Source organism: Saccopteryx leptura, chromosome 7, assembly GCF_036850995.1.
Source record: "Saccopteryx leptura isolate mSacLep1 chromosome 7, mSacLep1_pri_phased_curated, whole genome shotgun sequence".
Lineage (NCBI taxonomy): Eukaryota > Metazoa > Chordata > Mammalia > Chiroptera > Emballonuridae > Saccopteryx > Saccopteryx leptura.
This window is the reverse complement of record NC_089509.1, coordinates 57,689,721-57,701,764: the sequence shown is the minus strand read 5'-3', so window position 1 is coordinate 57,701,764 and position 12,044 is coordinate 57,689,721. Positions and strand designations below refer to the sequence as shown.

At 41.0% G+C, this 12,044-nt stretch overlaps 1 protein-coding gene across 1 annotated transcript in view; it reads right to left on the bottom strand.

The window, feature by feature from the left end:
• Nucleotides 1–8,563: 8,563 nt before the first annotated feature.
• The window catches only part of CYBRD1 (cytochrome b reductase 1), a 34,885-nt gene continuing 31,404 nt past the window's right edge, over nt 8,564–12,044 (bottom strand). Inside the window, exon 4 of the mRNA XM_066346601.1 lies at nt 8,564–11,797. Coding sequence (XP_066202698.1) covers nt 11,497–11,797 — 301 coding nt within the window. The 3' untranslated portion in view covers nt 8,564–11,496. The remainder of the gene's footprint in view (nt 11,798–12,044) is intronic.

The window sequence follows — 12,044 nt, the reverse complement described above, 5'->3', positions numbered from 1 at the left end:
TCTGTGTGCCCTGGCCAGGAATCAAACCCGAGACTTCTACACACCAGGCTGATGCTCTACCGCTGAGCCAATTGGCCAGCGCCTTGCTGTGTAGAAGATTTTTAGTTTGATATAGTTCTATTCACTTTTTTCCTTTACTACCTTTGCTTTTGGGGTCAAATTCATAAATTGTTCTCTATGGCCATGGTTCATGAGCTCAGTACCTACGTTTTCAGATCTCATATTTAGATCTTTGATCTATTTTGAAATTTTGCGCAGGGGACAAACTGTAGTCAAGTTTCATTCTTTTGCATGTAGCTTTTCAATTTTCCCAGCACCATTTATTGAAAAGGCTTTCTTTTCTCTATTGTGTGTTTTTGGCTCCTTTGTTGAAGATGATTTGTCCATATATTATATATTTGGTTTTATTTCTGGGCGATTGGTTCTGTTCCATTGGTCTGTGTGTCTGTTTTTCTGCCAATACCATGCTGTTTTGATTATGTGGCTCTATAGTATAATTTGAAGTCAGGTAGGGCGATACCTCTGGCTTCATTATTTTTCCTCAGGATTGCTTTGGTTATTTGGATTTTCTGTGGTTCCATAAAAACCTGGTGATTTTTTTTGTTCTATTTCTTTAGAAAATGACATTGGGATTTTGATGGGGATTGCATTAAATTTGTATATTGCTTTGGGTGATATGACCATTTTAACCATGTTGATTCTTCCAATCTATTCACATGGAATATATTTCCATTTCATGTGTTTTTTTTTTTCAGGTTTTTTTCAATAATGCTTTGTAGTTTTCAGTAAATAGGTACTTCATATCCCTTTGCTAAATTTATTCCTAGATATTTTATTTTTTTGTTGCAATTGTAAAAAGAATTGTTTTTTCGAGTTCATTTTACCAAGTTTCATTGTTGGCATGTAGGAAAGCAACAGACTTTGGATTTCGATTTTGTATCCTGCGACTTTACTGTATTGGTTTATTCTTTCTAATAGTTTTTCAGTCTCACCCATGCTCCCATCCTTGAAGAACTAACTAGCCTGTCTTTTCACCACTTATTTACAATGTAGAGACAGATATAAGTCCACTTTTCCCCCCAAATCTCAAGGGCACATATTAAGCTCTCCAAGTTGTCCCCTGAAACTTCCTTTGGAATGAGGTGCCCTCCCCAGTCCCCATCTTGCTATGTACATGAAGGTGAATGGCTTTTGTTGAGAGAGAAATAGTAGAGTTAGGGCACTTAGAAACTAGGGAGGGAAGAGAGTAAGAAAACTGCCAGTGAACCGAAAAGGGGACATTTAATTCAGCCTAGGGCCCAATTCCACTGTCCCTACTGTCGATCCACAGGGGAACAGCAGCCTTCACCCGTTCCGCTGCCCCATGCTGGTTCTCTCTTGCCATTATAGTCTACTTATTTTGTGGATTAACCTTTCATAAACACTCAACAAATATCTATCTGGCCCTACCATAAGGCTGGCAGTGCAAACACCAACTCCTGAACACTTACAGAAGTCAGGGAGGGAGAGCCAGTGAGCAGTACATACAGTCTGATAAGAAGGGCTGGTGGCAGGAACCTGATTCTTTAAATTCCTCGAAGAGAAACGCTCCACCCAGACCAAGGGGTGGTGGGAGCAGGGGCAAAGGAGAAGCAGCAGGAGCCAGTGAGGGTTTTTCCTAGGTGAGGTCTATCTGAGTTTGAGAGGAGATGCTGAATTTAGCAAGGCAGATGTGGAGTGATATTTGGGTATGTTTGCCAGATCCTTACTATCTTTTAAGCAATTTCAGGGCAGAGGTTGGTTCTAAGCTTAGCAGTTAATATGCTATAGCAATATGGTATACTATATTAATATAACATAATATTGTATAGTATAGAATCATAGGCTGTACTATAATACTTTGGGTACTATTTGTATTTTATGAACTAATAAGTAACATTAGCATCACAAGATTTTTGCCCTCTACTTCCCTCTTCTATTCATCATCTTTTTTTCCCCCCTGAAAGAGGATATGACTTCTGTACTGAATATGAAAATGAACTTATCCCAAAGATATCATCTGGGACAAGATCTATATGCCTTTCTCAAATGGATATTAGATGATATTATGCACTTAATTTATTCCTAGGAAACACACACTGAAGTGTCTACAGCAGACTAAAGCAGATGTGAAAAATCCAAAATATAAATTATGATTGAACTGTTAGGGGTATATGTGTTTAATGTTCTACAGTTTAAAATAAAAAAAATTAAAAAGTTGGGACAATACAAATGGATTGCTCACTTGGAAAAAGTACTGAGTTGGTCAGGAGCCAGTTCCTTCAGAGTCTCGCCTTCACACGGTCGGTGCATGTTGTCTCACGTACCTATCTTTGTTTGTATTTGTTGTGTCTGTATTTCCATCGCAGAGTGTCAGGTTGCCAGAATACAATCTTATGTTCAGAATTTTTCTCTTTTCTAATGACACAAACCTGGACACTCAGACATTTTTAAGCAAAGATCACAATATTCCCTTACAACCTTTATCCTATAATGAAGGTCATACTCTTGCCTTTAATTGCAAAGTGTTTAAAGTTAGTATGTCTTGTACAACATTTAATTAGGCGAACAGTAAGTCGAAGCGGATAACAATCAAGGGCTGTACTTGGCGAGAAGTTGTAAAGGCACCTTGAGAAAGGCTGTTCTTTGATCAACTTTTTCAAAGAAAAGCAGTCATTCTGCAACTGCTTCATTAAAAAATAAACACACAAACAACAAAAAACCAAAAATATCTCTCTGGTTAAAATAAGTTAGTAAGATATTATATTGCATATCTTGAAGATTACATATTAGCATTTAAGTGTTGCAAAGTTCTGGTTTCTGGCAGTGAAAGAATAGCTTTCCACAATTAACAACCCAGAATTCTGGAGAAAATTTTTTTTTCTTTTTTGTATTTCTCAAGTTGGAAATGGGGGAGGCAGTCAGACAGACTGCCACATGCGCCTGACTGGGATCCACCCGGCATGCCCACCAGGGGGCAATGCTCTGCCCATCTTGGGGCATCGCTCTGCCATAATCAGAGCCATTCTAGTGCCTGCAGAGGTCACAGAGCCATCCTCAGCGCCTGGGCCAACACTGCTCCAATGGAGCCTTGGCTGCAGGAGGGGAAAAGAGAGACAGAGAGGAAGGAGGGGGGAGGGGTGGAGAAGCAGATGGGCGCCTCTCCTGTGTGCCCTGGCCGGGAATCGAACCCGGGACTTCCACACGCCAGGCCGATGCTCTACCACTGAGCCAACCGGCCAGGGTCGGAGAAAATATTTTAAAAAACTACCTGAAGGCACTGGAAAACAAAAATTAGACTAAAACCATTATTTGAAAGAAAGGAATGACACTGGGTTCGTTTCTATTTTTACTTTTTTTTTCTGAGGGAAGACCCTGATTTTTCTAAAGCCATTTAGTTGAAACAAATTCCTTGAAAAATACAATTTACCAAAACTGACACAAGAAGAAGATAATCTGAATATCCCTATATCATTTAAATAAATCAATTTCATTATCAAAAACATTATCAAAAACTTCCCCACAAAGAAAACTCCAGGTCCAGATGATTTACTGAAAAGTTTTATCAAACAGTATTAAATTCTTTCAGAAAATAGAGGAAGAAACACTTCCCTAACAACTCTGTAAAGCTAGCTTCATTCTGGTAGCAGAACCTGACAAAACTATTAGAGAAAAGGAAAGTTTCAAACCAATATCTCTTATGGGCATAGAAACAAAAAATCCTTAACAAAATTAACAGATTTAATTCAGCAATATATAAAAGAGGGAATGCATCATGACCTGGAGGAGAGTATCTCAGGAGTGAAAGTTGGTTCCATACTCATAAATCACTCAATGTATTCAACATGTTAACAGAATTAAGGAGAAAACCCAATATAATTATTTCAGTAGATGCAGGAAAATAATTTGACATAATTAACAATTTCATTCATCATTTAAAAAAACTTAGCACATTAAAACTTCTCAACCTGATGAAGATCATATATGACATATTTAATGATAATATATTGAATGTTGTTTGGGGTTTTTTTTTGTATTTTTCTGAAGTGAGAAGTGGGGAGGCAGAGAGATAGACTCCTGCATGTGCCTGACCGGATCCACCTAGCATGCCCCCTAGGGGACGATGCTCTGCCCATCTGGGCCGTTGTTCCATTGCAATTGAAGCCATTCTAGTGCTGAGGCGGAGGCCAAGGAGCCATCCTCAGCACCCGGGCCAACTTTGCTCCAAAGGAGCCTTGGCTGCGGGAGGGGATGAGAGACATAGAGAGAAAGGAGAGGGGGAAGTGTAGAGAAGCAGATGAGTGCTTCTCCTGTGTGCCCTAGCCAGTAATCGAACCCAGGACTTCCACACGCCAGGCCAACACTCTATGCTGAGCCAACTGGCCAGGGCCATATTGAATGTTTTTTTCTCTCTGATAGTGAACAAACAAAACAGATTCACCCAAACCAATTTACTGGTTCGCAACATTTTTAAATGTATCAAAAATTTGAGAAGGAATATTTGATGAATAAAGGAATAGATAGATAGAAATGTGATAAAGCAAATATAACAAATTATTAATTATAGACCCTAGGTGGTAAGTGTCTGCAGGTTCATTCTGTAATTCTTTTGACTTTTCTGTATGTTTGAGAATGTTCATGATATTGGGGGGAAAGTATGCAAGGTTCTAGATCAGAGAGAGCTATTTAACTTGAACTCAATGTTTTCCAAACTTCTTTTTCAATAAAGCAAAAAAACTTCAAACAAAACCACTTAAGGAATATGTAATAAACCCTCCAGAAATATTCTGTAAAACATTTTCTATTTAGATTTAGTCTATACCCATTTAAGTTTTAAAAATAATAATGGTGTGCTACACCCATTACTGCATCATAAACCACCTCAAAATACAGTAGTTTAAAATAACGATCATTTGTTATTTCTTTGTCTCTCACAGGTGGCCTTTAGGTGGTCTTGTCTAGACTGTCTCAACAGCATAATGGCCATTCTCCATGAGGAGTAAGTAAACAGAAGCTCTAACTTCTCTTCAGGCATGGGAGGATTCTCAGAATGTCATTTCTACATTCCATTGGTTAAAGGAAGCCAAAAGGCCAGTCTAGATTCAAGGAAAGAGGAAACAGACTCCACCTCCTGGTAGGAGGAGCAGCACGGGTATATAGGGAGAAGGGGAACTAATGATGGTCCTCCTGGAGATTATCACAGAGGAAATTTGGTACAAAATTTCTATTTGAAGCACAGATTGTATGCCTTATTCAAGATGTTTAAAATTTATAAATGGGCCCTGGCCAGTTAACTCAGTGGTAGAGCGGTGGCCCAGCATGTTGAAGTCCTGGGTTCGATTCCCAGTCAGGGCGCACAGAGAGAAGTGACCATCTGTTTTCCACCCCTCCCCCTTCTCTCCTCTCTCTCTCTCTCTCTCTCTCTCTCTTGTCTCCTCCTGCAGCCATGGCTCAAATGAGCAAATTGGCCCCGGGGGGCTGAGGATGGCTCCATGGCCTCACCTCAGACACTAAAATAGCTCTGTTGCCAAGCAGTGGAGCAGTGGCCCCAGATGGGCAGAGCATCAGCCTCAGACAAGGGTTGCCTGGTTGATCCTGGTTGGGGCGCATGTGGGAATCTGTCTGTCTCCTTGCCTCTCAGTTGATTTAAAAAATAAAATTATAATTAATAGGTGGTTGTTTATCTTTTTTTTTTTTTTTTTTCATTTTTATGAAGCTGGAAACGGGGAGAGACAGTCAGACAGACTCCCGCATGCGCCCGACCGGGATCCACCCGGCACGCCCACCATGGGGCGACGCTCTGCCCACCAGGGGGCGATGCTCTGCCCATCCTGGGCGTCGCCATATTACGACCAGAGCCACTCTAGCGCCTGGGGCAGAGGCCACAGAGCCATCCCCAGCGCCCGGGCCATCTTTGCTCCAATGGAGCCTTGGCTGCGGGAGGGGAAGAGAGAGACAGAGAGGAAAGTGCGGCGGAGGGGTGGAGAAGCAAATGGGCGCTTCTCCTATGTGCCCTGGCCGGGAATCGAACCCGGGTCCTCTGCACGCTAGGCCGACGCTCTACCGCTGAGCCAACCGGCCAGGGCGTGGTTGTTTATCTTATAAAAGCAATCTTTGATTTTTAGATTACAGAGCTTTGTTAGGTAGCAAATTTTCAAAGGGTCCTGTAGTGTTGATCTGAGGTGGAAAACCTCCTGAATTTAAGAGTCAGACGTTCAAGGTGTCTATTTGGACTTCTACTTACCAGCTGGGGAGCTTGGGCAAACACTTAACTTCTCTGAACCTAAATTCCCTTGTTTGTAAAGTGGTGTTAATGATACTTAACTTACTGAATTGTATGTAGGACCAAAAAGGAGGCAGAGATCTTCCATGATTCTTGAAAAGCAGTTCCCAGGAGACTGGAACCAGAACCCAAGCCGCCCTGAGGAATCCTCGGCAGGATCTCGTGGGTCTTTGTTCCAGCACCTGCCATGAACTTGAGTTGGCCACCCTTCCCAAGGCTGCTACACTGCTCACTGTGTCTCCATCATCAACTTCGAGTTCTCCTTCTTGACCATCAGTATTTCCTCTTTACCACATGGTTCTTGATCTCTCATCATTTCGGCCTACCATGAAGGGTCATGGCCAAACCCTGTAGTCCAGGCCAGGCATTGGCAAACTTAGGCCTGTGAGCCAAACATGGCCTGCACTCCTATCATAAATACAACTTCGTTGGAACACTGTCATACTCATTTATTTACTGTCGTCTGTGGCCTGTTAGCTACAAAGGCGTTATTGAGTAGTTGCAACAGAAACCATGTGGTTCACAAAACCTGTTTGGGTTTTTAGAGACAGGTCCCTGATGCCTCAGACACCATATGGTGTCTGATCAGATGGTGGTGCAGTGGATAAAGTGTCAGACTGGGACGCAGAGGACCCAGGTTTGAAACCCCGAGGTTGTCAGCTTGAGTGCGGGCTCATTCTGCTTGAGTGTCCTCTCACTTGAATGTCAGCTTGAGCACAGGGTCACTGTCTTGAGGGATCATAAACATGACCCATGGTCACTGGCTTGTGCCCAAAGGTCACTGGCTTGAAGCCCAAGGCCGCTGGCTTGAGCAAGGGGTCACTCGCTCTGCTGTAGCCCCCTGGTCAAGGCACATATGAGAAAGCAATCAATGAAAAACTAAGGTGCTGCAACAAAGAATTGATGCTTCTCATCTCTCTCTCTTCCTGTCTGTCCCTCTGTCTCTCTCTCTGTCTCTGTCATACAACAAATAAGGAAAGAAAGAAAAAAAGAAAGAAAGAAAGAAAGAAAGAAAGAAAGAAAGAAAGAAAGAAAGAAAGAAAGAAACAAGAGAGAGAGAAAGGAAAGGGAAGGGAAGGGGAGGGGAGGGGAGGGAGGGAGGGAGGAAGGAAGGAAGGAAGGAAGGAAGGAAGGAAGGAAGGAAGGAAGGAAGGAAGGAAGGAAGGAAGGAAGGGAGGAACCATGTAGTTCACAAAAGGAAGGAAGGAACCATGTAGTTCACAAAACCTGTTTGGCTTTTTAGAGAGATATTCCTGACGCCTGGCCTAGACTCTCTCTCATGGCTCCTATCTCTAGTCATTCGTTTAGCTTTTGTTTTCACTAACTCATTTTGCACGTAGTTCTCAGTTCAAAGTCCTAGAAGAGAAGTTGAAGTTCCTCTGAAATCCTTACGCCTCAATCTGAAATGAAGGGACCTCTTTTCATGCCAGGCCACCTCACCAGCTCTGACGAGGCTGTATATGGTGACGTGTTCTCTCCCATCCTGTAGGTAATGTGTAGTCAGGAAAACAGGGCTGCCTCAGAGGGGCTTAGGGCACAGGGGCACTACCACAACTGAAAATTAAGTTAAATGAGATAATACATGTAAAATGATATGGTAATGTACTTGAGTCATATATTTACAAAGTGTCAAAACTACTGGCCAATTAAAATCAATCTGAAATGCAATACAGTATCCCTGAGATTAATTATAAAAACCAGTGACAGAATGTAACGTAACATAAAAATTCAATTCACACACAATGTCACAATTCTATGGAATAATAAGACATATATTATGGTGTTATTACATGAAATATTATTAACATTTCCCAGGAGACAAAAAGTAGGTTAAAAAAGACTAAGTGAGAGGTTCAATTACAATTAGATGAGTACTGACACCACTTAGATGCTAAAGATCATTCTTATTCAGGAAATAAAAAAACCCCAAATTTGTCCATTATTAATTATGTACTTTCTCAAGGACAAGTAACTAGTAACTCAGAGCTTTGTAATCAGCAGCACTTTTCATGGGTTCTTCTTCCAAGCTTTTCCAATGTAAACTGCATCTGTTGACGCTGCCTACATCTGGCTGCCTGTTACACGACACAGCATGGCCCCTGATCCTTCTAGCATTGTTAAAGGTATGGTATTTACAGTACACTGAAGAGAGAAATCTGACAGCATTTACAATAAAGAAACTTAAAAAATATTCCATGGGAAATAAACTTTTAAAGCAATGCCTACACCTACTAGATTAAACAAATTGATACCAGAGACAAATAGATTCCAAAATAACTTTTATTACTATATAAAAACGAGCCAAGAAAAAATAGATGCATTTTTTTTCTACAAAATTTTAAAACATTCAGGCTAGTTAATATTTTTGCATAAATGCGCTGAGATAAAAAGACAAATTCAAATATAGAAATCTTTTCCAGGTACAATATAGGGAATAAAGAATATTAGTTTTCTTTCTTCTGTACTTCCCTATGTGTAGCTCTAAGACATAGCAGTAACAGTTTTCTGTTGGAATTATCTGAGAACGGTCCTGCCAAGATAAAAATTTTATCATATTGCAGTAAAATTAGCATAAAGCTCTATTTCTCTGAGCTTTTAGATTTGGCAGTTGTGGTCAATCAGCATTGCACTGGAATTTCCAGCTCAGCAGGGAAAAAAGCCTAATTAAAAACAAGACAGCTTCTTTATTTGGTCCTTTAGAAAACAGAAACCACTTGTCAATATCCCTTAACAGGTGCAATTGCCTTCCTTGTCATTTGATTATAAGGTCTGAGACGCTGTTTCTAATCATCACAGCCTAAATGAAACCACACAGGAAAAGGAAAGAAAGTGTTTTGGAGGGTGGATTCAGTCTGACACAAGGAGCACAGGAAGCTGTCCACTTTAGAGAAATCAAATCAAAAAGTATATTCATCTGAATTTCTCAATAAATGCTTCCAGAGAAAAGACTTTAGTGTTGATTTGCACGAGTGTCGAAATAAAGCTTTACCCTCCCCCTGAAATTAGATTATGGAGTAAACCAAGCCAGATTATCTCTGCAGGTGATATAAGCTATAATTATTTGTGGAGATTTCAGTCACTGTTTTGGAATTGATACCTGAGGCTTTCTTCTCCCCTATTCTTTTTGTGGGCTTATTAATGAGATATTTTGGGGAGAGATGCTTTAGGTAGAAAATATTGGCTTTTGAAATATAAAGGTACAATTATCATTAGAATAAAAAGCCCATTATATTTTACTCTGTGCATTGTTTCCATCAAGGCTGAGAAGGAAAGAAAAGAAGATTCTATTCTATCTGGAAGATTACCCTCACATTAGCACACAAGAAAGGTAAAATAGAGGGCTAAAATGAGCGGTGCTCAAATACTTCGCAATGGAGCAGAATAGTCTAGCACCAGGTCCGTAATTAGCTTTTCACTAGCAACCTCCTTTTTGGCCTATAGAAAATGGAATGGCAGTTTCAATTTTAGAGGGTGTCACTGACCCCTCTCTCCAAAACTCTTGGAATTCTGGGCCTCTCCATATAATAAGACATCCATTTATCAAGACATTTGTATGTGATAATAGAATAACTCCTACTTAGCACGCTTCTACCAATATTAAATTGAATCGTGCCTACTAGGCACTGAGCCGAGCACTGGCAGTCCTTCTGACACTGTTACCAATTTGGGGAATAGAATTACATAAGAGGAAAACAGTGTTTTGGCGAGGAAATCGTGAAGGGTGATCCACGCAGCTTAAGGAATGTGATGGACTGTATTCAATATTTAATCTATAGAAGTAATTACTACTTATCTCAAAAGGAAATCCACCAAACACCTAAAAGGTCAAGTGTGTTCGGTATAAAACTGTAAGGTTTTTATCTATATCCACAATAAAATGCTACAGTTTAACACTGCAAGGAAACCAAAAATTGACCCCAAAATGAAAAACATCATTTCAGCACAGGCAGTAGCCCAGGTTTTCATTTAAGTCAGCCCAGAGAGGTCTCCGTGCACAAGAGTTTTCGCCTCTGAGTCGCAGTTCCCTACTAGGAACACAGAGCCCAAGCTATGCCCTGACATTCCACCTTACTCGGGAAGGGCGGACCATGCAGTAAGTCTCTCCTATCTTCAAACCCCTCACTGTTCAGCAGCTGAAACCATGAAGAAAAAACAGTGGGAATTAATTATCTGGAAAGCTACCCAAACCTTTCTTTGTCATCAAGACATAATTTTAAGAACAAAGAGACATCAAGGTAGGCCCTGGCTTGTTGGCAGAGGGAGGAAGGGTACACAGATCTATTCTCGGGCAGGGCTGGGCTCTTTCCTTCCGTTATCTGAGGGGGAATCTGTCGTGGAAAAGAGAATGCGAACAGGAACAACTCGACTGCCCTCCAGCAATTGGAATTTATTCAGGGGAGGGTCAAAGTAGGTGCAAATTAGTATAAAACAGAAAAAAAAATAGCATAGTGAAGTGGTTAGACTCAATCAAGGCCGGAGGAAGAGGAACCAGACTGGCAGGTTTTAATCTCAGTTCCACCACTTATGACCTTGGGGCAAGTTACTAACCCGTCTGGGCTTCAACTCTCTCATCTGTACAGTGAAGATAATAATAGCACCTACTTCATAAGGTTTGTCTGAGGATTGAATAAGCTAATATGTATAAAGGGCTTAGAATAGTGTCTGGTATATAGTAAGTGCCATGGAAGTACTTCTAAAAAATAAAAACAGAAACTAGAGAAAAAGTGCTCTTTTGAGGTTAGTAGAGCAGTTTAGGCGGCTTAAGAATTCAGGCATATTCTCATCCTGATGAGGTGTGGAATGTGGATCATTACACATACCAAACCCCAGGGAAGCCTTGGGACTAAGTTGAGTTTTGGAAAAACTTCCAGGGCTGCCAGTTTGTCAGGTTTACCGACCAGCTACACACTGTGAGAGTCTGTTCTCCGCCAGGCCCAGGAGGCTCCGGTCCTCAAAAGAGGTAACAGAACCACAGTTTACAGCCGTTATCATTCACACTGGCCATCTCTTTTCTATATAATTCAGGTAAGTTCACAGGCCTCCGTCAGCATAAACTCTTTTCAAGAAATCCTACTTTATGGTGAAAACAAATATTAATTTTATGGAGCATAATCATCTTATGGCCCAATAGGAGAACCTAAGCCGTAGAGCTAGTTTTTAAAAGCCAAGCTACACAGCTACACCCCTGCCACATTTTACATGGTGGACCTCTGCGCGGCCTCATCAAAGACCACGTTTCTCTTCCTGGCTTCCGCTTCATTGTTTAACTCGGAATCCGACTTGCCCATGCTGCCGAAGTTGATCGCCATGGCGCTTTCCACTCCCTCCGGAGCGCCTCCGTTTGGTTGAAGGAGGACAGAATTGGGTTCTTTAGGACGTTTCCATTGTGGTCTGGTGACTATCCAAAAAATGAGGGCCCCAAACACCAGGATCAGAAGACCGAGGGTATTTGCAAAAACACCTTCTGGTGGCAATGTACTGTAGGCAGGGTCCTTCCTACAAAAAAGAAAAGAAGAGAGTGTCCAATTACAAATAGAATGAGATAGCAACATGCCAAACAGTTTTGAATTTATCTGCTCAAATGCACATTGATATAGCTTCAATGTAAATTCCCTTAAAGTTTGACAGCAAGAAGAAATTTATGCTATAATTCACTCAAGGGAACAGTATGAAATTATTAAAAAAAAAAAAAAGCATTAGTATGAAAATAAATAGCATCTGGAACACCTGTATCACTTAAAAA